Genomic DNA, 27476 nt, shown 5'->3' with positions numbered 1-27476 from the left:
TCAGAGAGGAGAGAAGACCGATGTGTGTCCCTTGTACATAGGGACAGCGATCGGTCACCTCCCCCAGTCAGTCTCCTCCCCCCAGTTAGAATCACCTCCCTAGGACACATATTAACCCCTCGATCACCCACTAGTGTTAACCCCTTCCCTGCCAGTCACATTTATACGTAATCAATGCATTTTTATAGCGCGGATCTCTGTATAAATGTGAATGGTCCCAAAAATGTGTCAAAAGTGTCCAATATGTCTGCCCCAATATCGCAGTCATGATAAAAATCGCAGATCGCCGCCATGACTTGTTAAAAAAAAAAAAATAATAAAAATGCTATAAATCAATCCCCTATTTTGTAGATGCTATAACACTTGCGCAAACCAATCAATATACTACGCTTATTGCGTTTTTTTTTTTTGTTTTTTTTTTACCAAAAGTATGTAGAAGAATACGTATCGGCCTAAACTGAGGAAAAAAATAGTTTTTTTTTAAAGAAAAAAACAGATATTTATTATAGCAAAAAGTAAAAAATATTGTTTTTTCAAACTCGTCTCTCTTTTTTGTTTATAGCGCAATAAATAAAAACCGCAGAGGTGATCAAATACCACTAAAAGTAAGCTCTATTTGTGGGGAAAAAAATGATAAAAATGTAATTTGGGTACAGTGTAACATGACCGCGCAATTGTCATTCAAAGTGCGACAGCGCTGAAAGCTGAAAAATGGTTTGGGCAGGAAGGGGGTGAAAGTGAACTGTATTGAGGTGGTTAATGTTTCAAAGAATGTCAGGCAAAATGGTCGGCCCTCACGCATGTTCACTTCATCAAATCTGGCCCTCTTTGAAAAAAGTTTGGACACCCCTGATTCAAGGAGTGCAAAATATTACAGCGCACACATGCAAAAAAGATATTTACCTCCAGCAGGGCTAGTTTAAAGCACCTAGACATTTTAAAAAAATATCAAAAAATATGGGGATTTGGTCACACAATATTGCTATATGGTGCTAAGCCCACTTACTACGACAAAGTACCCCATGATTAGTGGGTCCTACACTATCCATGGATTGGGAGATCCTGCTTCTCTGAACCATGAACCGCGCTCTCATGGTTCAGAGAAGCAGGATCTCCCAATCCATGGATAGTGTAGGACCCACTAATCATGGGGTACTTTGTCGTAGTAAGTGGGCTTAGCACCATATAGCAATATTGTGTGACCAAATCCCCATATTTTTTGATAATATTTTTTTTAAATGTCTAGGTGTTTTAAACTAGCCCTGCTGGAAGTAAATGTCTTTTTTGCATGTGTGCGCAGTAATATTTTGCTCTGCTGTATGGTCTTATGGCTGCACCAGCTTTAATGCATCTTTTAGGGTGTGCCCCCCCAAATATCTTGTTAGCCTTTCATTTAAATCGGCACATTATTTTGCCTTTTTTCTCTCAGCCTCATTTGGCGGAAGAGAGGCCACCTTGGAAATCGTCCGGGCAGTCAAGGTTTATTTGTCTAGATCTGTAGAGATCCGAGGATCAGACCTTCTTTTTTTTTTTTTTTTTTTTTTTTTTTTTTACCAAAGGGACCCAAGAAGGGGCAGGCAGCTTCCAGGACTTCCATTGCCAATTGGGTCCGTCAATTGGTCATTCAGGCCTATGGTCTGAAACGTAAAGCTCCTCCTTTTAGGGTGAGAGCTCATTCTATCCGTGGTGTAGGAACCTCCTGGTCTTTTCGCCATCCGGTATCTGTGGCTGCTACCTGGTCTTCAGTGCATATGTTCACAAAATTTTATCAAGTGGATGTTCGAGCAGCCGAGGATTTGGCTTTCGGCCGCAGTGTACTGCGAGCTGCTGTGTAAGTTCTGATGGCTATTGTTTGGCAGGGTGTCTCCCTCCCCTCAAGGCTATAGCTCTGGGACGCCCGAGCAGGTAATGAATATTAGCCTAACTCTGTGTCCCATGATGTATGATAAAGAAAAATACATTTTTATTATCATACTTACCTGTAAAAGCCTTTTCTTTGAGTACGTCATGGGACACAGAGATCCCTCCCCTCTTTTTGAGGATTCAGTGCTTGCTACAAAACTGAAGTACTTCCTGTATGGGGAGAGGTTATATAGGGTATCTAAAGACAGGACGTGAACAGACCAAAGTGCTTGCTACAGTTTTGTAGCAAGCACTTTGGTCTACCAGTGTCCATTCACCTGGAGATGAAGTATAACCCAGCAGGTAATGAATATTAGCCTAACTCTGTGTCCCATGATGTACTCAAAGAAAAGGATTTTGCAGGTAAGTATGGTGAAAAAAATCCTATTTTTTTTTTTTTTTTTTTACATTTTAGGCCTCATGCAAACTGAGTGTAAAAAAACGCTGCTTTTAGGGGCATCTTGCGTTTTTTGTTTTTTTTTTTCTTAGTTTTTGTTTTTTTAATGCCTCTAAAAGTCCCTCTGTGTTAGCCTATGTGTCCATGCACACATAGGCATTTAAAGGCAGAAAAAAAACACTACCAGCATGTCCAGGGGCGGCAGGGTTGTGGCAGAAAAAAATGCTTATGAACGTGCCTAAAAACACCAGCGCTAAAAACGCCATTTTTTTTTTTGCGTTTAGCTGTTTAGTGTTGTTGTGCGTTTTTTGCCGTTAGCGTTTTTGGGCAATTTTTCAATAAAAGCACTTATAAAAAAAACGCTAAACGCTCTTAGCCGCGTTTTTCGTTTTTACTGCTCCTGGAAGCACAGGCTGTCATATTTTTTTTTTTTTCTACTGCCCCTAAACGCTTATGCCCCTAAACGCCTCTGAACGTTTATGTGCTCATGGACACATAGGCTAACATGGAGGAGCTTTTAGAGGCAAGTTAAAAAAAAGTCAAACGCCCCTAACAGCAGCTGTATAAACGTCCTGTGTGCTTGAGCCCTAAAGGAAAATTGAATAATGTATGGCCACCCTGACCCATCTCCAAAGTACAGTGCTTTGCAAAAGTAGTCACCCCCCCTCGGCATTTTTCATGGATTGTTTGAGGATTTGCATCATTTGATTTACAGAACATGCCCACAACTTTGAAGATGTTTTTTTGTTTTTAATTGTGAAGCAAACAACAAATAGGACAAAATAACAGAAAAAGTCAATGTGCATAACTATTCACCCCCCAAAGCCAATACTTTGTAGAGCCACCTTTTACGGCTATCACAGCTCCAAGTCACTTTGGATAAGTCTCTATGAGCTTGCCACATCTTACCACTGGGATTTTTGCCCATTCCTCCTTGCAAAACTGCTCCAGCTCCTTCAGTTGGATGGTTTGCGCTTGTGAACAGCAATCAACCACTTGCCGACCGCCGCGTGTACATATACGTCCCTACTTGGGGGGCGGATATCGTTGTTATGGCAGCAGCTAGCTGCCATAACCCAGGTATCTCTGTCTTCGGTCGGCTCCAAAATAAAAGTGGTCATTGCGGCGGATTCGCCGCGAGATCACTTTTATCGGTGGCGGGAGAGGGCCCCCCCCCGCTGCGATCCAGTGCCCTCCACCGTGATCCGGAGCCGTCAGCGGAGGTGATCGCGTTCTTTCCCTAGCTGTGCATGGAGACAAGTGAGGGGAAGATGGCACCCACCCGTCTCCATGACACTGCAGGGCGGAAGCAGCGTCAAAACGTCACTTCCGCTCATACGTCTTAAAGCCACATTTTTTCAGTGTCATTTTTAACCGGTTCCCGACCGGCGCACGCCGATGTACGTCGGCAGAATGGCACAGCTGGGCAAATGGGCGTACCTGTCCGTCCATTTGAAGTCCCCGCCGTGCCGGCCGGGAGCTCCGTGAGTCGGGTCGCGGGTCCCGCGGACTCGATCGCCGCGGGGATACCTGCGATCTGCTCACGGAGAGGACGAACGGGGAGATGCTGATGTAAACAGCATCTCCCCGTTCTGCCTAGTGACAAGTGTCACTGATCACAGCTCCTTGTCATCAGGAGCTGTGATCAGAGTAATGACACAGCTAGCCCATCCCCCTACAGTTAGTAATCACTCCCCTAGGACACACTTAACCCCTCCCCGCCCCCTAGTGGTTAACCCCTTCACTGCCAGTGTCATTTACACAGTAATCAGTGCATTTTTAATCGCACTGATAGCTGTATAAATGACAGTGGTCCCAAAAGTGTGTCAAAAATGTCCGACATGTCCGCCATATTGTCGCAGTCACAATAAAAATTGCTGATCGCCGCCATTACTAGTAAAAAAAAATTAATAAAAATGCAATAAAACTATCCCCTATTTAGTAAACGCTATAACTTTTGCGCAAACCAATCAATAAACGCTTATTGCGTTTTTGTTTTTTTTTTACCAAAAATATGTAGAAGAATACGTATCGGCCTAAACTGAGGAAAAAAAATGTTTTTTTTATATATTTTTGGGGGATAGTTGTTATAGCAAAATGTAAAAAAAAATGCGTTTTTTTCAAAATTGCTCGCTCTTATTTTGTTTATAGCGCAAAAAATTAAAATCTCAGAGGTGATCAAATACCACCAAAAGAAAGCTCTATTTGTGGGGAAAAAAGGACATCAATTTTGTTTGGGAGCCACATCGCACGACTGCGCAATTGTCAGTTAAAGCGATGCAGTGCCGAATCGCAAAAAACGCTCTGGTCAGGGAGGGGGTAAAATCTTCCGGGGCTGAAGCGGTTAAATGACTTTTTTTTTTTTTTTTTTTTGCTTGCATTTAAGTCCAAATATGAGATCTGAGGACTTTTTGACCCCAGATCTCATATTTAAGAGGACCTGTCATGCTTTTTTCTATTGCAAGGGATGTTTACATTTACACTTTTTTTTTTTTTTTTTTTTTTTTTTTAAACAGTGTAAAAATAAATAAAATCAAGTAAAATAAATAAGAAAAATTAGTGTTTTTTTTCTTAAAACGCCCCGTTCCGACAAGCTCACGCGCAGAAGCGAACGCATACGTAAATGGTGGTCAAACCACACATGTGAGGTATCGCCGCGATCGTTAGAACGAGAGCAATAATTCTAGCCCTAGACCTCCTCTGTAACGCAAAACATGCCACCTGTAGAATTTTTTAAACGTCGCCTATGGAGATTTTTGAGGGTAAAAGTTTGACGCCATTCCACGAGCGGGCGCAATTTTGAAGCGTGACATGTTGGGTATCAGTTTACTCGGCATAACATTATCTTTTACAATATAAAAAAAATTGGCCCAACTTTACTGTTTTATTTTTTTATTCAAAAAAGTGAATTTTTTCAAAAAAAGTGCGCTTGTAAGACCGCTGCGCAAATACAGTGTGAAAAAAAGTATTACAATGACCGCGATTTTATTCTCTAGGGTGTTAGATAAGACAATATATAATGTTTGGGGGTTCTAATAAAATTTTCTAGCAAAAAAAACTTTTTTTTAAACATGTAAACACCTAAATTCCAAAATGAGGCTGGTCCTTAAGTGGTTAAGTCTAACCACAGATTTTCTGTTGGATTGAGGTCTGGGCTTTGACTAGACCAGTGATGGTGAACCTTGGCACCCCAGATGTTTTGGAACTACATTTTCAATGCTGTTTATGCACTCCGCAGTGTAGGTGAGCATCATGGGAAATGTAGTTCCAAAACATCTGGGGTGCCAAGGTTCGCCATTACTGGACTAGGCCATTCCAACACATTTACATGTTTCCCCTTAAACCACTCAAGTGTTGCTTTAGCAGTGTGTTTGGGGTCATTGTCCTTCTGGAAGGTGAACCTCCATCCTAGCCTCAAATCACACAGAGTGGTACAGGCTTTGCTCAAGAATATCCCTGTATTTAGCACCATCCATCTTTCCCTCAACTCACACCAGTTTCCCAGTCCCGACTGCTGAAAAACGTCCCCACAGCATGATGCTGCCACCACCATGTTTCACTGATGATGTTCTTTGGGTGATGTGTTGGGTTTATGTCAGACATAGCGTTTTCTTTGATGGCCAAATAGTTCAATTTTAGTCTCATCAGACCAGAGCACCTTCCTGCATACATTTTAGGAGTCTCCCACATGCCTTTTCGCAAACTCAAAACGTGCCATTTTGTTTTTTTGCTGAAAGTAATGGCTTTCTTCTGGCCACTCTGCCATAAAGCCCAACTCTATGGAGCGTACGGCTTATTGTCGTCCTATGTACAGATACTCCAGTCTCTGCTGTGGTACTCTGCAGCTCCTCCAGGGTTACCTTAGGTCTCTGTGCTGCCTCTCTGATTAATGCCCTCCTTGCCCGGTCCATGAGTTTTGGTGTGCGGCCGTCTTTTGGCAGGTTAGCTGTTGTGCCATGTTCTTTCCATTTGGCTATGATAGATTTGATGGTGCTCCTAGGGATCATCAAAGATTTGGAAATTTTTTTATAACCTAACCCTGACTTGTACTTCTCAACAACATTGTCCCTTACTTGTTTGGAGAGTTCCTTGGTCTTCATGGCAGTGTTTGGTTAGTGGTGCCTCTTGCTTAGGTGTTGCAGCCTCTGGGGCCTTTCAAAAAAGTGTGTATATGTAATGACAGATCATGTGACACTTAGATTGCACACAGGTGGACATCATTTCACTAATTATGTGACTTCTGAAGGTAATTGGTTGCACCAGAGCTTTTTATGGGCTTCATAACAAAGGGGGTAAATACATACGCACATGCCAATTATCAGGTTTTAATTTCTGAAAAATAGTTTTATGTATATATTTTTCTAATTTTACTTCACCAACTTAGACTATTGTGTTCTGATCCATCACATATAATTCAGATTAAAAAAACATTGAACTAAAGGCTGTAATGTAACAAAATAGGTAAAAAGCCAAAGGGGGTGAATACTTTTGCAAGGCACTGTGTATGCATTAACCTCTTCAGTAATCAGTTTATGCACAATAACCCCTTAGCGACCCATGTATGTACATGGGCCCCTTGGTAATAAGTCTTGGTGTATGTACAATAACCCCTCAATGGTCAGTCTTCCACTTATGCACTTTAACCCCTCAGTGACCAGTGTATACATATTAACCTTTTAGTGACTAGTCTGTGGTGTATGTACTTTTAGTCCTTGTTGGCCAGGCTACAATTCATGCACATTAAGCCCTCAGGGACCAGGGTCCAGTGTACATGCAATAATTCCTTGACCAAGAGTCTCCAGTATAAGTTCATTAATGTGACCCTGTTGGTGCCCTAGAAAAAAACTGTCAGGTCCTTGCAAAATACAAGGTCTATTATACAAACCTCTATTTTTATCCCTAACATTATCCATGTTGGTGTTTTGCTTGTTAACCTTAAAACACTTATATGCAGCAAGTTTTAATTCATTAATAATGTTTTTTTTTTGGATAATGCATATAAGATTAGAACTTCTGGCAAGTTTGAAGTGCACAAGGTGTTAGAAAATGTACGTTTTTTTTTTTTTATAGTTACAGGGACAGGAAATGGTGGTACCGATGACACAAAAATACAATGCAGATCTTAAAGTGGTGTTCCGCCTCCCCCCCTTCAAAAATTAAGTAATACTCTAGCTGCTGACATTTAATATTAGGACACTTGCCTGTCCTGGAATCCAGTGATGTCGGCACCCCAGTCGATGTTTCAGTCAGGTGCTGCTGCCGCCATTGCCGTAAGGGAACCTGGCAGTGAAGCCTTGCGGCTTCACAGCCAGGTCCCTACTGCACTTGCACAAAGCACACTACACTCTCTCACTCGCCTGGAAGCAGGGGGAGGAGGAGGGGGCCGAATGTGTGCCGTACCTCACCGCAGCGAGGTCCGATGGAAGTGGGAACAGGGTACCGGTCAAAAACAGGTACCCGCCCCCCATCAAAAGGTGCCAAATGTGGCACTGGAGGAGGGGAGGAATCAGATAAGCGGAAGTTCCACTTTTGGGTGGAACTCCTTTTTAAACAAGTTTAACCCTTCCCCAATTTAGCCAACACTAAGCCCTGGTTCACACTGCTGCGAATTGTCATGCAACTTGAGAGTTCAAAGTCATATGCAAGCCATGATGAAGTTGCATTCAAAAGCCGGGGCATTGTGAACAAGGGCTAAAATGTCTCATGTTAAAGCGGAACTAAACCCTCGTATTGTTTTCAGCCAAGGAAGCTGCCATCTTGGCCTCCGTTTGATCTTCAACTGCCATGATGGTGCACATGTGATCATTTATGACATCAGTCATTTCATGGTTTGACAGTTTGAGGACACAAGCAAATTTGACAGTCAGCAATGCCAGCATTCCAGGAATGTAACTGTTTTTTGAAAGTGTTAAATCGATGGGTTTTCATACTGCTTTAAAATGTCAGATCGCTTTGTCGGCATACTAGGAACTTGCTCTTGACCTCTATGTTGTTCTTTGTGTCTGTGCCATTAGATAGTACATGTTGCCAACACAGTACTCTACTGAATCAAGCTTGCCTATTATATTATTGAGCAACAGAAGTAAGATATTTATAAGCAGGACTGGATTTATTATTTTACACAGTAGCGCTGTGCTTATAGGTTGCAGTGGACAAAGGCTTCTCCATGTATGGTTAGTTGATACAGTTTTTATTCTATCATGAGAAGAAACAGTCCTCCCATAAAAGTTTATTTTAACAAAGTTCTATGCCATTTATGACCAGTAAAACCGAAAAAAAATCTCTTGAAAAATAGTTGATCCTAGCAGAGGGTTGTTGTTTTGGATATCAAGGTGCCTACAGGCTCCAATGATGTGAAAAATGTTCTGCTTACACGTATTCAATGACAATATCATAGTGCTAACGATAAAGTAAAATTCATTCTTTGTGGTCATGATACTGGACTTTCTGAAGTCATGCTTGCTAAGAAGTGCAGCACAAGCAGATGTATAACTCTTATAATGGCTTGAAGGGCATCCTCCAGACTTTCAGAGTTCCCACAAGTAACCACTAACAGTTTTCATACTGCCAACTCGTGTACACAGAAATTGCAATGTCCTTGAAAAGTTATTTTAGTCCCCTGTTGATGGTAAAAGTCAGATAGGGTTTGACGAACCTGAAAGGACTGGCCAGGTGCAAACACACAGTGATTTGCATATAACAGAACAGAATAAACTTTCGGGTGAACACTGAGGTGACACGTATTGTAACAAATTTTCCTGGAAATCATCCATAATTGCATGCATGGTTTCTACAAAACATCGTAGTAAAATTACCTGTATAGTTATGTAAATGTGTGTTTGTTCGTTTTTTTTTTTGTTTTTTTTTTAGGTGAGGGGTGGGAGGAGTGTAGCACAGTACAGTACTTTCCCATAGAGTTCTATTGGACCATCATCAAAGCATTCCCTGCTGTCTCTTAAGCAATGTTTTTCAGAAACATGTACGAGTTTGTCAGATAAATATCAATAGAAACCTATTCTAGGAGAAGACACATTATGGGAAAATATAGCTGTTACAACCAGATTTGGTTTCCAGTTTAGGTTTTAATATAAAAACAAACTTCCTTTTACTGCGATTTGTTTAATAAGCTCAACAGTATCTCTGACATTAATACGCGTTTGACATTTGTAGCTATCTGATACTTTTCCATATCTTTTTAAGGCTAATTCATGAATTTATACAGACATTTGTAATGCCTGCAAGGGCATTTTGAAGGAACAATCCCTTCTAAAAATGAATAGTTGTCTAATTCCTGTATGCAATAACATACTGCATGTATAATGGCTAAAAGATATTGTGAACGCATAATTGAGCTTTCTACAATGCATACAAAGGTCCATTTAAAACAAGCTGCAATGGCACTTGAAGCTACTCCTCTGGCTGCTGGCAGACCTTATCCCCCCCCCCCACATCCCTCCAACCACCTCTAATTCATCACTCCCATGGAAAGATTAACATAAAATGGCCCTTTTACTCACCTAAATCCATGGTCACGAGATGACCCAGTCCCAGGTCTTCTCTTTTTTTTTTTTGGTGTAAAGGAAGCATGGTCCTTTTTTGGGGCGCCCAGGATTTCCTATGGTCTGTCTAATAGTGGGAGCCTCACTGGATCCAGAAGAAGCTGGTTTCTTTAAAAGGGAACTGGCGTGGACCAGCAATTGCAGGCACATCTGCAGTGTTGAATTACTAGTCCCTTGTTCCCGGAAAAAGAGTGGTGAGCAACGTGGGTGGTATAGAAGAGGATCAGTCCAAGATGCTTCATAAAGTTAAAAAAAACAATTTTGCCCAGACATGGGCTTTAAAGCGGAACTTCCCCTTTTGGGTGGAGCTCCACTTTAAACTCACCCTTTAAGACAGTCAGTTATGATTTTATTCACGTGGGGAACTGAATATACAATCTTTAGTTCTAATATTTCAGCCCTAATTATGTCGGATGTAATTTAATTTTGTTTAAGCTAGCTTTAATCTGGCCATATGTGGATCAAGATTCACCTTGTTCCTGCTTAATTTCTATCCATATAGCCATTTGTGTTTGAGATCTAGTGATCATCACCCGAACTGGATGGTTGGTATATTTTTGCTTGATCATCACTTGAAGCCATTCGGCTGCAGCGCTGATCAGTGTTTTCTGGCAGTTGAGGAGACCCACTGCCAGAATACAATAGCACAGCAGGTGATTCCCCATTCACATCGAATGTTTAAATGGGAGAATCAGTTATGGTTTTTTTTGATCAGCTGGTTGATAAAAACAAAAAAATGTATGGTTCACTGAACACTTTACCTGGAGTATCAGTAATTCAGAAGTCACCCGAAGTCTTAGGCCCATGTCAGACTAGCGATTTTGTGCAAGCTACAGAAGCTTGTTATTTAATGCAGCTGCTGATGACCATGACAGTGATTTGTAGCTTAATAGATGCGCCTTGTAGTCCGTTATAGCAGTAACTCTAGCTAGCTACAGTCACCAGAGAAAATAAGCAGAGATTTGTAGTTCCATCTGATCTCTGCTACAAAAATGACAATGTGACATGATGACTGTGGTTGCCCATTTGCAGACCTCACGTGCTCTGCAGCTTACAGTTTGAGTATATTTTGCACTTTAGGTGTCATCTGTCCTTCTGATTGCTTTAGCAATACTAATTCCTATATTTTCAATCCTGATAGGTTCTTTTTAACGTATCCAAAAAATGAAGGGCCAGTTTAACTAGTACAACCAATGCTTATGCTTATAACCGTACAAATTTTAATATAGTTTTAATTTTATAAGTTTTTGTTTAATGGGATATAACCCAGAAAGTTCAATCAATGTTCAATATTTTGTCAGAATTTCAAAAACTTAATTACTCCAATTCCTAACCATCAAAACTAGATAAAGTATCTCCTGAAACCAAAAATCAGCCAAACCGATACAGTGAGAACTTGAAAAACTAGAACAACTTATAAGCTTTCCCAATTGTCAAAGATTGAAACAAGCGAGAGTTAAATGTCTAAAACAAAATCACAGTTTTCTGTAAAGCGTGATGGAGGGAGTCAGTGAATGAACTGCTCACAAGCACCTTTTCCATCTATGCTGAATATTGCTGTGAGAAGAGTACCTCATTGGAATGGCTGTCAATGACCAACAACCATATCAAATGTTACCACTGTCACAGCATATATCACTGGGAATATGGGTGATCGGATCTAAAATACAGAAACCACTCAGTTATAATTAATATAATTACTGTGGCTACATTTAGTAATCATTTAATTCAACTGAGAGGCAATGGTTTAAATCAAGCTTTTCAAACCCCTTTTTATTTATAGCTGCTGTTTGTCTCATGTTAAATGATCATCATACATTTTAATGTCCTTGGAGCACATATATACTTCGACTTAGCTAACACTTTGGGAATGTTCTGGCTGCTAGATATCTTTATATGGGCAGCACAGTGGTGTAGTGGTTAGCACTTTCACATAGCAGCAAAAAAGGGTCACTGGTTCGAATCCTGGCCACAACATCATTTGCTTGGATTTTGCATGTTCTTCCTGTGTCTGCATGGGTTTCCTCCGGGTACTCCAGTTTCCTCCCACACGCTAAAGACATGCTGGTAGGTTAATCAGATCCTGTCTGAAGTGGCCCTAGTATATGTATGAATGTGTGTTAGGGACCTTAGGTTGTAAGCTCCTTGAGGGTAGGGACTGATGTAATTGTACAATGTGTATGTAAAGTGCCACGTAAATTGACGGTGCTATATAAGTACCTGAAATAAATAAATATCAATTTCTACTATTGATGAAGTAATGGTACATTCATATTCTAATAATGTTTGAATTGGAGCCAGTAAGTGGTAGGCCTTTATTATATGTTTACTCTCTTATGAAGAATACCATCATAGCTTCTTGTTATTGATGTTCCCACTTGATAGTATACTTGGAAATAAAAGGTTGGCTTAAATTTGGATGCCACCGCTTCACTGCTTCATCAAACTGTGTAGGTATCCTTTATATATCTTTTTGAACAACTGTGTATCTCTGTGCAGAGAATTTGGTTTATTTTTTTTATATACCTAAATTTAATAATCAACAAAAGCTTTATTTTTAAGTCTGTTTTTGAGGAATCACACCATGTGTCCGTATTTGAGAAGAAAACCTGTTGTCCAAAAATGACTTGTGCCAGCTTAGTGTACTCATGTGTGTGTACTGTAGCAAGTATAATATATGTGCAGAATGTTGCTGGTTCTCTTGGGATACTGGGTTGACCCACAGCTCGAGGCATAGAATAGATACAGATTTTCTCTATCTCTATCTCTATCTCTATCTCTATCATCTCTATCTCTATCTCTATCATCTCTATCTCTATCTCTATCATCTCTATCTCTATCTCTATCATCTCTATCTCTATCTCTATCATCTCTATCTCTATCTCTATCATCTCTATCTCTATCTCTATCATCTCTATCTCTATCTCTATCATCTCTATCTCTATCTCTATCATCTCTATCTCTATCTCTATCATCTCTATCTCTATCTCTATCATCTCTATCTCTATCTCTATCATCTCTATCTCTATCTCTATCATCTCTATCTCTATCTCTATCATCTCTATCTCTATCTCTATCATCTCTATCTCTATCTCTATCATCTCTATCTCTATCTCTATCATCTCTATCTCTATCATCTCTATCTCTATCATCTCTATCTCTATCATCTCTATCTCTATCATCTCTATCTCTATCTCTATCATCTCTATCTCTATCTCTATCATCTCTATCTCTATCTCTATCATCTCTATCTCTATCATCTCTATCTCTATCATCTCTATCTCTATCTCTATCATCTCTATCTCTATCTCTATCATCTCTATCTCTATCTCTATCATCTCTATCTCTATCTCTATCATCTCTATCTCTATCTCTATCATCTCTATCTCTATCTCTATCATCTCTATCTCTATCTCTATCATCTCTATCTCTATCTCTATCATCTCTATCTCTATCTCTATCATCTCTATCTCTATCTCTATCATCTCTATCTCTATCATCTCTATCTCTATCTCTATCATCTCTATCTCTATCTCTATCATCTCTATCTCTATCTCTATCATCTCTATCTCTATCTCTATCATCTCTATCTCTATCTCTATCATCTCTATCTCTATCTCTATCATCTCTATCTCTATCTCTATCATCAGTTTTATGTGCATATTCAGCTGCAATGCTTATTTTATATAAATGTTTTTCCTGTGTAAATATTCTCTGTATTGCCCTATTCTTGTTTTGTCATTTTAATAAATATACTAAAGCAATTGATTTCCTATATTTAGGAAACATTTAATTTTAGATGTTTTGTAAGAAAGCTCTTGTTACAGGATAAACTAACCTTCTTTTTTTTTTTTTTTTTTTTTTTTAGTAGAACTATACAGCATATCTAGTATACTTTAAAATATGACTCCACTTTTGTGGAGAACAATAACCCTCTGGGTGACGGGTTTACATTGCAATGCTTATTGGGAAAAATCAGTGAGACAATCATTCAAGCAGGAAAGGACATTGAAATGAGATTGAAAAGGAGAGATACATTTTAATAACATTAAATTACAATATGGCTCTTACAGCAGTTGTATGTGCTATAATTAATTATTTTACAGATGTTGAGTTTTGCTTTACAGCAAATAACACCATTAGTACTGTATCATTGTAGTGAGATGACTCACAATTATTAAACTAAACAAGATATGGAGAAGAAAGAAACACGATAAACCGAGAGCAGAAGGGTGGATGGACCAAAGGCTTAACCTCCTAATAATGTAATTCGTCATCATTGCAAGTGCCGATTGGACCACAAGTTTTCAGAAAAATTAGTTTGATTTCTGCCTTCCATTCTATTGATGTAGCTACAATTTGCTCCCCCCCTCCTTTTTTTTTTGTCCAATGCTGATAGCAATTGGATCCATTTATCATTTTCTTCTTCAGTGGATTATAATTTACAAATATGGAGATATATCCAAAAGACACTACATTAAATAAATTTGGGAAAAAATATATACTAATAATGATTCTTATCTTTTTAAAGAACATTTCAAGTGACACAATATCTAAATGTTTAAGCATATGAACTACAAAACGTCTTTTACATATTCATTTGGATATCGGTTACCAGCCAAAGTGCATTCAATATACAGTATGTGGCTGTGAAGTGATATGATTAGTATTCTTTAGCGAACACTACTACTATATAAAATATAGAACAAAGCTAGTGTTTTTGTGGTCATCCTATACTCTGTTGGTGTGGTTAATTTACTATATGAGTAGAGGTTGTTTTGCAAAGTTTATGTTCACTTAACTTAGTAAATAAGGTAAGGTTATGTTCATTGTGAAACTCAATCGTGGCCAAGGAAAATGTTAAAAATTGGATTTTTGTTTGCACTGGATTGTGGTAATTAAACCAAAAAAGAGCTTAATTTATTCACTAAGTGAGCATGGTCTATGCGCTGATCTGTGTAGTAGTACTCCTACTATGGATAACCTCACAGCTGCCAGATTCTTCTGCCACAACACCTGTTTTTTTCATGTGAAACAAAAGCTCTCATTATAGCTCAGCATGTTTCACATAAGCTACTTTTTCTTCTCTCGACATTCAACTTTCGAGTTTCATATGAAACAGCTGGCTTAGTTTTAAAGTTATTTCCTAGTTATAAAATTTTGAAGCGTCTTTTTTTAAATTGTTGGTAGATTGTACCGTATATTCAAGACAACGAAGTAATGTTCTTGAAAAGTAATTGTGTTTGCAAATGAAATTCAGTCTTCTGCAAGGGAAGCAGGGGGATGTTTGTGTTGTAATGTCCTTATGTGCAGTACTCACAGTATATGCATACCTCCCAACTTCAAGATTTGAGAAGGAGGGATACTTTGGGATGGATAAGACATGTGGAGTGTTCTGTGATGAAAATGAGCTTGGCTAATTTGCTCTGAATATTGGGCCTGGCTTAGGCTTCATTAACACTAGCCTACACCAGCAGCTCCTAAACTGGAATTTAGGAGCTTTAGGCATTTTTTTTTTGACAAACTCCATAAAAGCCTGTGTGTCAATGCACACATAGGATTTTAGCAGAGTTCAGGATCTTCTGTGTTTAGGTGAACTTCAACGCTTTGACCACCGGCCGCAGCAAAAAAATGCCGCATTTTGTTTTTTCCCACAGCCGTGGTAAATGTAGGCCAGTGTACATAAAGCCTAAAAGGAGTAGGAGTTAAATACTCTGAGCCTACATACTGTATACACGCTACACAGTCTTCATTCTATGTACCAACAATATATTCCATAAATACAGTACTGTGTGAGCCTCACTTACATAAACCCAAAGGATGAAAAGTTACATACCTAGAGAGCTAACGCTTCGTCGGAGCATACTTTAAAAAAAGAATTTCAATAGTGGCATACTGCACAGCAGTAATTACCTGTTGAGAAAGGAAAATGTAAAGCTCTACACAAACTGTTGGTGCTATATAAATCCTGTATTACTATAATAGTAATAATAGTGAATCCTGTATTTATATAATAATAAAAACACTTTGGTCAGGACTATGTAATACACAACAGTGCATAGAGCACAGGGGACAGGTTTATGTAATGTATAACACAGCACATAGTGTAGCAGTCAGGACAATGCTATGTACAGCACCTTACATTACTGGTCAGTGGAAGGAAAAATGCTGGAGTCAGTTGTTGGGGGGGGGGGGGGGGCTGTGGCCATAATGAATGGGGGTAGGGCAGCCCCCCTCCTTGTGATGTGTACCCACAGCAACCAATAGAGACTAACTGTACGTACAGCACAGCATTTGTGTTTTTACATCACACAAGTTTGCCTTCTTCTATACACCTCATCCATCTGCCAAAACAATATCAACAATTGTATGTCATGCTATGTAAAAGTTTTTTTTATCACACTTTTGTCCATTCCTGTGAGTGTAGGCACTGAGATGTGCTAGTATCCCAGCTGGATCTCTACTAGTCTACAGTGCTACACAAGCATTCAGAAACACAGCCAGGATCCGTGGGAGGCAGGATTTTGTTGAAATCTGGCATGGTTGGAAGTCAGGAGTATGCACCCCAAGGAGGAAGGCAGTGCACCAATGTTATTCCTCCAGCTCATCTCTGGGTGGACATATCATAGTGAGCTGGAGAATTAATAAGTCATGCAGATCCTCTCCTTGGCTTTTAGTATATAGCAGGGGCGTTGCTAGGTCTACAAAAGATCTGGGGCTAGAGCCCATAGCAGCGTAGTAAAGAAAGTCATACGCTTGGGCGGGCATACACATGTATATACAGTAATATACGTGTGGGTGTATATATATCCCCAGAGAGCCCCCCGCTTACATCAGGGTCCCCAGAGAGCCCCCCCTTACATCAGAGTCCTCAGAGAGCCTCCCCCTTCCATCAGGGTACCCAGAGGCCCCCCCCCACTTACATCAGGGTTCCCAGAAAGGCCCCCTTACATTAGGGTCCCCAGAGAGCCTCCCCCTTACATTAGGGTCCCCAGAGAGCCTCCCCCTTAAATCAGGGTCCCTAGAGAGCCTAGGCCTTAAAATCAGGGTCCCCAGAGAGCCTCTCCCTTACATCAGGGTCTCCAGAGAGCCTCCCCTCCCCTTTGGGACCCCTGCAGAGACTCGGGGCTATTGGCCTCAGATTCGGGGCTACAGCCCCAAAAGCCACTCTCTAGCAACACCCCTGGTATATAGTATTGTTGGCAGCACTGTTGTACTGCCATAGAGAAAAAAAAAAAGTAAAAGCCTTTTGTAATGTGGCTTATGTGCAAGCAGCATTAGCATGTGCATAGTCAAAGACTGCATTGACAGCATACTTTGGGCTGTAAAATTTTTTAAAAAAGGTCCTTGGCATGTTAATATGTACTGGGTACGGCAAGCCAATAGATAATTTTGTAGTTGTTAGTATGGCCACCATTACTTTACTTTTGTATTCATGCTGCCAATACATTGAAGGTTACTAAACCATTTAAACCTTAAATTGACTAGCCAAATATGACGAATTTTGAAAAAACATCTTTCTAGGTATGTACTATGGAGACAGATATAATTAAAGCAGATCAAAACCAAATTACTAAAATCGTATATCCTCCTCGAAATGTTAAAAAAAAAAAAGGGCCAGGTCAAACATTTTTTTCAATCCTCTACACTTTCAATTCTGAACATTTAGGCGCCTTTCACACGGACGGCTATTCTGCCGCAGTTAAAAGCATGTTTTTTTTCCTGTGGAGTTCAAGACTCCAGGCACTGCGATCAGCTGCATTTGCACAGTGCGATTAGCTGCGGGTGCGTTTGGCTGCGGTTTGCCATTTCCATGGCAACCCGACAGGGTGCCGACTCGCACTGTTTGGTATGAATCTTGAGGGGGAACTCCACGCCAAATTTTAAATTTAAAAAATGGCGCGGGTTCCCCCTCAGGGGCATACCAGGCCCTTCGGTCTGGTATGGATTTTAAGAGGAACCCCTTCGCCGAAAAAACGACGTGGGGTCCCCCCCCAAAATCCATACCAGACCCTTATCCGAGCAAGCAGCCCGGTCGGTCAGGAAAGGGGGTGGGGACGGGCGAGCATCCCCCCCCCCCCTCCTGAACCGTACCAGGCCGCATGCCCTCAACATGGGGGTGGGTGCTTTGGGGGAGGGGGCGCCCTGCGAGCCCCCCACCCTGAAGCACCTTGTCCCCATGTTGATGAGGACAAGGGCCTCTTCCCGACAACCCTGGCCGTTGGTTGTCGGGGTCTGCGGGCGGAGGGCTTATCGGAATCCGGGAGCCCCCAGATCCCGGCCCCCCACCCTATGTGAATGAGTATGGGGTACATGGTACCCCTACCCATTCACCTAAGGAAAAAGTGTCAATAAAAAAAACACTACACAGATTTTTAAAGTAATTTATTAGACAGCTCCGGGGGTCTTCTTCCGGCTCCGGGGGTCTTCTTCCGGCTCCGGGGGTCTTCTTCCAGCTTCGGGTGATCACCACGCCCCCTAAAACGTCACAGTCCCAGCATGCCCAGGGACTGTGACGGCATAAGGGGGCGGGGTCACCGCCTAAATAAGTCAGAGCGGAGCGCCCAGAGTGCATTCCAGCCGGAGAGAGCGTCGTGTCAACATCAGAAGAAGAGAAGAGGGAAGAAGGCAGAAGGCAGCAGACCGGGCTCCTCCGCTATAGCAAAAGAGCGGCAGAAGACCTGGAGAGACCCCCGAGGCCGGAAGAAGACCCCCGAAGCTGTCTAATAAATTATTTTAAAAATCTGTGTAGTGTTTTTTTTATTGACACTTTCCCTAGGTGAATGGGTAGGGGTACCATGTACCCCATACTCATTCACATAGGGTGGGGGGCCGGGATCTGGGGGCCCCTTATTAAAGGGGGCTCCCGGATTCCGATAAGCCCTCCGCCCGCAGACCCCGACAACCAACGGCCAGGGTTGTCGGGAAGAGGCCCTTGTCCTCATCAACATGGGGACAAGGTGCTTTGGGGTGGGGGGTGGGGTCCCCCCCAGAATCCATACCAGACCCTTATCCGAGCACGCAGCCCGGCCGGTCAGGAATGGGGGGTGGGGACGGGCGAGCGCCCCCCTCCTCCTGAACCGTACCAGGCCGCATGCCCTCAACATGGGGGGTGGGTGCTTTGGGGTAGGGGGGCGCCCTGCGGGCCCACCCACCCTAAAGCACCTTGTCCCCATGTTGATGAGGACAAGGGCCTCTTCCCGACAATCCTGGCCGTTGGTTGTCTGGGTCTGCGGACGGGGGGCTTATCAGAATCCGGGAGCCCCCTTTAATAAGAGGGCCCCCAGACCCCGGCCCCCCACCCCATGTGAATGAGTATGGGGTACATGGTACCCCTACCCATTCAGCTAGGGAAAAAGTGTCAATAAAAAAACACTACACAGGTTTTTAAAGTAATTTATTAAGCAGCTCCGGGGTCTTCTTCCAACTTCGGGGGTTTTCTTCCGGCACTGGGGGTCTCTCCGGTGTCCTGATCTTCTGCGGCTCTTTTGCTAGCGGTGGCCCGGACTTCTGCCTTCTGCTTTCTTCCCTCTTCTGATGTTGACACGACGCTCTCTCCGGCTGGAATGCTCTCTGAGCGCTCTGCAATGGACTTAAGGGGGCGGGGTCACTGCCTATATATGAGGTCACAGTCCCTGGGCATGCTGGGACGGTGACGTTTTAGGGGGCGTGGTCACCGGGTAATGACCACGCCCCCTAAAACATCACAGTCCCAGCATGCCCAGGGACTGTGACGGCATAAGGGGGCGGGGTCACCGCCTATATAAGTCCATTGCGGAGCACTCAGAGAGCATTCCAGCCGGAGAGAGCGTCGTGTCAACATCAGAAGAGGAAAGAAGGCAGAAGTCTGGGCCACCGCTAGCAAAAGAGCCGCAGAAGATCAGGACACCGGAGAGACCCCCGAAGTCGGAAGAAGACCCCGGAGCTGCCTAATAAATTACTTTAAAAACCTGTGTAGTGTGTTTTTTTTTATTGACACTTTTTCCCTAGGTGAATGGGTAGGGGTACCATGTACCCCATACTCATTCACATAGGATGGGGGGCTGGGATCTGGGGGCCCCCTTATTAAAGGGGGCTCTCAGATTCCGATAAGCCCCCCCCGCCCGCAGACCCCGACAACCAACGGCCAGGGTTGTCGGGAAGAGGCCCTTGTCCTCATCAACATGGGGACAAGGTGCTTTGGGGTTGGGGGCCCGCAGGGCTCCCCCAAAGCACCCACCCCCATGTTGAGGGCATGCGGCCTGGTACGGTTCATGAGGGGGTGGGCGCTCGCCCGTCCCCACCCCCTTTCCTGACCGACCGGGCTGCATGCTCGGATAAGGGTCTGGTATGGATTTTGGGGGGGACATCACGCCGTTTTTTCGGCGTAGGGGTTCCTCTTAAAATCCATACCAGACCGAAGGGCCTGGTATGCCCCTGAGGGGGAACCCACGCCATTTTTTTATTTAAAATTTGGCGTGGAGTTCCCCCTCAAGATTCATACCAAACAACAGTGCCGGGCATTGGGAAAAGAAAAATGATTTTTCCTTTCCCGATGAGCAGCTCGGCGCTGTTATCCGCAGCTGACACAGTGCACTGCGATTACCTGCGGTTATGTGCAGATAGCTGCGCTAAATCGCTCCTGGACGCAGTCAATTCTATTTTTTCTATCCGCACAGAACCGCATGTATCTAATTCGCAGCTAAACGCAGTGTGCGAATGGGGCCATAGGAAAGCATTGTGTGCTTTTAGCTGCGGTAGAAAATTAGAAAATCCGCAGCTAAAAGCACCATTCTATCTGTCCGTGTGAAAGGGGCCTTGTATGTTACTTTGCTATGTAATGACAGAGAAACTCTCTAACCCTTTTAGTCAGAAGAGTTTACTATTATCCAATTTCACATTTTGGTGAAGACTAGTGATTGCTCGCTGTGTTTTATTACATGTTACGCTCTTTTGGTTTTGTACATATAGTCTGCATACTTGAATTTGACACCACAGATTTTAATTTGGAATGTAGCTCAGTTTTTAATTGCTTTCTCAATTTCTTTTGCACAGCTAGATGTAGAATTTTTTCAACAGCTAGTAGTCAGACTGTACGCCTACAAAGTATATGAACACAAGCTGTGTGCTTTAGTGTCAGTAAGGTCAGTATGATCAGGGTTTGGCTAAATAGTTTAACATAGTACTTAATGATTTCAGAGTGTGGGTTCTGCTGGTAAGGAGGTGAGAATGAGGCCATTCTCCTTTACACCCTGGATCTGGGTCTCCCCCTCCACGTTTGTTCAGCAGGGATTTCCCAACCAAGTCATCAGATTTCTCATCAATACTTGTTCCACTAACAAAAGTGTAAACATGAAACTAATACATTTCAAAGAAAAGTGTTGTGAGTAAATCGTTGCTGACCTTGCTTTCTGAAAATGCTAGTTGTCTGGCTGCCGTACTTATCTGCTTGCATCACATACTCAGAATGTATACCACATGCAGACAAGGACTTTAGATTTTCTTTAGCTTTCCTGATCTGCATACTTTTTGTAGGTCAGTGACTCTACATTAAGGGCCACATCACATCACCTGCAGTCCGGTGCGTTTTTGTGGTGTGAACCAGCCCTATAACTAGTGGGCCAACTGGAATATTCAGAATGTCTATCTCGATGGGATATTTTATTTTAAACTACCCCAGTGGGTTTTTTTTTTTTTTACTACATTGACCCTGTGTTTCACATGTTCCAGTGCTGACATTTGCATATGTAGGCAGTTGACACACACACACACACACACACACACACACACACACACACACACACACACACACACACACACACACACACACACACACACACACACACACACACACACACACACACACACTATGTAATGCTTTAGAGGACTGTCAGAAACTGCAGACCTGTTGAAGCAAATGAAGGTCCGTGTGTGTGTGGAAGTGCTACATTTTTGGCTAGAAATAGGCTGCAGAAGACAATAGGAAATTGGGAACATGTTACATGAGGCTAGAAGAGATCAATGCTTTTACAGTCATGACGGAGGTATGACTAAAACCTTCAGGGCCCTGGTGCAAGAAACCATGAAGGGCACCTCTCAGCTTCAGCTGCATACAATGAATGGGCAGGAATAGCACTGTACAGAGCTTTCCGTTCATTTACAAACTGAAGCATAGTAACACAGTCTACTACGCCTCAGTTATGTCCATTCAGAAAAGGAAGGGGCTGGTTAATGACATATCCCCTGGTCTCAATATTGACACGGGGGAAGGGGCAGGGGAGCACACAGAGGGGAGGGGGGGGGCCCAGGGGCAAAAGAAAGAGGAGGAAGCTGGATAGGAGGGGTGCTGGGGGCGGCATATAGAAGAACTGATTGCCTCCATTTTCCTCCTGCAGCCGCTCAATGTCTGCAGAAGGGAGAGGAGGAGAAGCAGGCTTTCCAGGGCTGCAGGAGGAAAATGGAGGGCATTGTTTTTTTTTTCCTCTATATGCCGCCCCCCCCATCCAGGTATACAGGGGAGCAGGGTTGCCAACCTCCCTTGGCTTTTTTTACTGACAAAACATGAAAACTTTTTGACAGAGCACAGTGTTTATAGACGACCTGGAATATGATAGAAACGCCTATTCTAAACTAAGAAAATTGATATTTTTATCAGTATAAAAAATATGTAAACACTAACAATACTCATAACAAGTAATCTATTGGCTTTACAACCAAGAACTCAAAACAGAGTGACAAAATGTGAGCATGACTAGGATTATAAAAGGATGCCCCAACCCTGGGATAAAATGAAAAAATAGAAAAATAAGTACTATGTTCTAAATAGCATGCCACGGCAAATGGTATGCATGGTCAGATTTTGCCGAACAGTGAGGGGGGATCAACAAACAGAGTATGAGGCTAGTCACTATATACACTGCACACATATAACAGTCCTTGTATACACAAAATGCTCCTAATTATTGTGCCAAAACTGACACCCTCACAGACACAAATAAAACATCAGGACAAAGGATAATTAAAAAAAAATGTAGACATTTACATTACATATGCTTTGCTGTACACAAAAAGAACTGACTGGGCCAGCCTTAAAGAAGAACTAAACCAGCAACTGTTGGGACAATGAACACCTTGGTAAAGACTAATGTACAGCAGAATGTATAGAGTGCAGGGTCATAAGTAACATATGAAACAACATATAGTTTGGCAGTCATGATGAAACCTTTGTTACATCAGAGTCCCTCCTTACATCAGAGTCCCCAGCATTCCCCTTAAATCAGGCTCTGTCCAGCATACTCTTCTTACATCATAGTCTAAAGCTGTGTACACACGACCGGACTTTTCGTCGGACTGAACGCCGAAGGACTTTTCGACGGAGTTCCAACTACACGGACTTGCCTACACACAATCACACCAATGTCCGATCGTTTCGAACGTGATGACGTACGACCAGACTAGAATAAGGAAGTTCATAGCCAGTAGCCAATAGCTGCCCTAGCGTCCATCGGACTAGCATACAGACGAACTGATTTTTCGATCGGACTCGAGTCCGTCGGAAAGATTTGAAACATGTTCTATTTCTAAAGTCCAACAGATTTTTCGACAGAAAAGATCAGATGAAACCCACACACAATTGAATTGTCCGATGAATTCGTTCCGTCGAACCAGTTTGGTCAAAAAGTTCTGTCGTGTGTACACGGCATAAGAAGCCAAAGAATTCCCCTTACATCACAGTCTACAGAGCCCCCCCCCCATCTTACATTAGACTCCTCCTTTACATCCCTTTATATCAGAGTTCCTTCCTTAAATCAGGCTTCCCAGAGAGCCTCCCTTACATCAGAGTCCCCAGAGTTCCCCTTTATGCTGGATGTAAAGTAGAACATTGTGGACTTTCGCGTAAAGGGAACACTGATATAAAGGGGTCTCTGGCCACCAAGGTCCTCACATCAGAGTCCACAGAGCCCCCCTTACATCGAGTCCCCCTTCTTTATATACACTGTAAAGGGGGATCTCTGAGGACTCTGATGTAAGGGGGAACCCCAAAAAAACCCTTATATCAGAGCTCCCCTTTACCCCAGAGAATGCAGAGTTCCCCTTTAAATCTGTGTGCCATACAAGTATTTCTAGAAGGGGATCAGGCCAGCCCCCTCACAGCACAGGGTTTTTTTTAACTTACATGACCAGTCACTCCTCTTCCTAATGAGTGTACAGACTGCTGAGGTCCCAGGGCTGCACATAATATATCAAAGGGCTGCAGGTTGGGCACCAGGGATATAGAAAAAGTGATTAATTTTCATCATCAGAGAATGAATTTCTTACTGACCTTGCTGAACCCTCAAAAGAGACCTAACTCACAATTAGCATGTCAATTTATAAACGATAATTCATTAAAATATTCTAAACATGTTATGTTATCGCTTGGTAAGAAACTTTTGGATTGTTCACTGTACAATGAGCAATCCCTTTTTTTTTTTAAATTGGGATGGTCTCTCATTTATTTGCATTTTTGGCACACAGTAACATCTGCCTTGCCAATTCAGCTCAGGTGCTTTGCTGGCAGCAGATGAATTTCCTGTAGAATTACAACTGAAATCCTTTAATTGTTTTATTACTCTGAGCCAAATAAAAAACTACTGTATAACATTACAATAGAGTGTCAGAGGTGATCTTGTATTCAGGATCCAATATTGCAATTCAGTTTATCCTAAAAAAAAAAAAAAAAAAAAGCGTCTCAAAATATATTTATATTTTTAAAGGCTATTCTAGAATGATTATTGTTCAATAATTTCTATTCGTAGGTTCAGTGTTTTGCCTTAATTGCTATCTGAAAGGGGTTATATGAAGTGTTTGTATATACTTTATTTTCTTTATGGATTTCCTATGTTGAGGACTAAAGCATTAAAGCGTTATTTATTTGGTTATGTTTATATAAAATATTGCATATGAATAAATTATATTTATAATTTTCAGCAAGCTCTAGACCGCTTTTCTGCAGGCAGTTCATTGCTATGCTGTGAAAAGCGAATGTTGTTAATAGTCCTTTATCAGGTTACATTGAACACGGGTGACCTAACCTCTCCCCCCTGTTTAGCTGAGATGGGACAATGCACTTTTTGTTTAAAAAAAAAAAATACAGTGATAAGAAAAAGTATGTTTTCTGCAGTAATTTGCAATAAATTTGGATCTGATCCTCATCAGTGAATATGATGCATAACTGGACTATTCAATTGGTCTTTGAATAATGCCCAGGTTGAATGTTCAATGAAATCTGCATGTCAAAGCAATTAGTGGATCCAGATATATAGGTATCTTTTACTCTCTCTTTTTGGATAGAGTAAAGGGGGTTATAACCCTTTTTTTTGCCGTGTCGGATTGGGGAAATTTTCATTCACATCCTTTCCCATAGCCAGGAGGAAATCCCTCCATTGTGTAGTTATCACTAGGTACACCTAGTGTCCCCATTGGAAGATTTTTCCTTTATTACTATTCTGGTGACAATCCAATATTTGGGATTTTTTTTTTCACTTTCACTCTCGGTGATCGTGGCAAACACGACAAATAGAGTGAATATTCCTATCTAATCCATCTAATCCTTCCCCAGTCTATCAAAAATGAAAAAATAATAAACATTTGCCTTTTATTTTTACTTTAAATTAGATCATGATCTTTTACCTTTCTGGATTCTAAGCCTGTTTAGTGTGACGGGATAGGATGACCACTGACCAGGAAAAGCGCAGAAGATAGGTGGGATTTGGATCAGTTTAGGCCGGCCATACACTCTTCAGATCTCGGCCGGTTCAGCAGGAACCAGCCGAGATTCGAACCGTTAATGAGCAGGCTGAATGTACCAAGTTAATCGATCAACTTGGGTACAACCAACCTGCTGGGTTCTCTTGTGATTATTGTTAACGGCTGCTAAAGCCGCTAGCTATAATCACTGTCTTCTCCTGGCGGGGACTGTTTTCCCTGCCCAACCCCCCACTGGGAGAAAACAATTGTTTATTCCCTGTCAGCACTGTCTGTGTTGATGGGGAAATTGTGCGAATTTCTAAGAAATTTGCACCGTGTATGGCTGTCCTTACAGGAGAGGTCAAAATAGGAAAGTCGCTTCAGCTGTCGGTATCTCTGCATCTCCAGATAATTGTAGTATGTGGTTTTCACTGAAGGTAAGCTCTGTTTGTTTTATTATATGCTCAGTTGGAACTCCACTTGTTTGTGTCCAGTTTACATTAAGTCCAATTTCACTCTTATATGACTTGTCCCACGATTTTGTACTGGAAAATCGTATGACAAGTCATTCTCCATGATTTTCAATGACTACCATTCATATTGGCACGACTTTAAGTCGTGCCGACTTCAAAGTAGTCCCTGCACTACTTTGGTCCAACTTCCATGCGAGTTGTACTCCATAGACCTCAATTTTAAACCCTCAAGTAGCATGCAAATCCTACCTTAATAATATAGACACGATTTCAGTACGACTTTGTAAACACAAGCTGTAAGCACAAGCCTCACACCATGTATGTTTTCATTTGTTAATGCCAAAGTTGTGGCAACGTTGTACAAAGTAGTACTGATCCAAAATTGCGCAAATTCGCGGTAAAATCCCTGTAAAATCGTGTCCACGAAATCACTGTATAATCGTGCGACTTTAAGGTCTCACAAGTGTGAAAGGGGCCTAAGGCTGGGTTCACATTGGTGCAATGCGGGAGACCCTGTGATTCAATACCGGTTTCCAGCATCGCACCTGAATCGCACAGTGGTTCACACTGAGATCTGCAAAACGCTGGGGGTGTCGATGTAAGGTTGACATCCCCAGATCGGTACGCAGACCGCCGTGTGAACTGTGAAATGGTGAACACCCATGTGATCCGATTCCAGTGCGGACCAAAAAACTGCACCACTTTGTTGCGAATGCGATGCGATTTCAGCCATACAGTTTGCATGGCTGAAATCGCATGTGATCCACACAGCAATGTGGTGCGAATCGCATGCAATTTCTGGCATCGCACTAGTGGAAAACTAAATTGATGGCAACAACATTTCTTTTTGCTTCTGTTTCATTGTGCATGTAAATGTCTTTTTTCGATATCCGTGATCTAATATGAATTTTTAGTCTGTTCCCTCTTGATGTGTCCAGAATATTAGATAACCATGTCCATGTTTTTTATTACTGTGCCTATCCAGTACTTTGTGCATGAACTTGTGCATGAACAAGTATATTGATGCGTTTCCTATTAATGAGCTTCCAAAAATGTGATTGTGCAGTTTAGCATGTTGTAGTAGTCTTACAAAAAAGTACATTTTTATTTCTTTGTCTATTTCTTCAAATTGTACAATTTTCTCTCCAGGGCCTGAAGTATCTTTGCATTCCAGCATCCGATTCACCAAACCAAAACTTGTAAGTAAGCTTTTCTTCTTCTATTCTTCATGTGGACAGTGTAATATAATCACGTTATTGTGTATGTATGTTTGTCGCCAGGCCTCCAAAAAAAAAAAATAATACAGTTGGCATCCCATTGGCATTTAAATACTTATCGGCTTAAAAAAAACAAAAACCTGAAGTATGGACTTAAAGTAGAACTATGGGCAAAACCTTTTTTTTTTTTTTCGTTTTGGATAGAGTAAGGGAGGGTTAT

General features: G+C 41.9%; 1 protein-coding gene across 1 annotated transcript in view; it reads left to right on the top strand.

Annotated features, from left to right (window-relative positions):
• Positions 1-27476, top strand: part of DUSP22 (dual specificity phosphatase 22) — a 211998-nt gene that overhangs the window by 136907 nt on the left and 47615 nt on the right. The window contains exon 4 of the mRNA XM_073630966.1: positions 27189-27238. Within this exon, the coding sequence (XP_073487067.1) occupies positions 27189-27238 (50 nt within the window). The remainder of the gene's footprint in view (positions 1-27188; positions 27239-27476) is intronic.

This window comes from Aquarana catesbeiana, linkage group LG05 (assembly GCF_042186555.1).
Source record: "Aquarana catesbeiana isolate 2022-GZ linkage group LG05, ASM4218655v1, whole genome shotgun sequence".
Lineage (NCBI taxonomy): Eukaryota > Metazoa > Chordata > Amphibia > Anura > Ranidae > Aquarana > Aquarana catesbeiana.
Note: the sequence above shows the minus strand (reverse complement) of the source record. Positions and strands in the feature narration are given on the sequence as shown.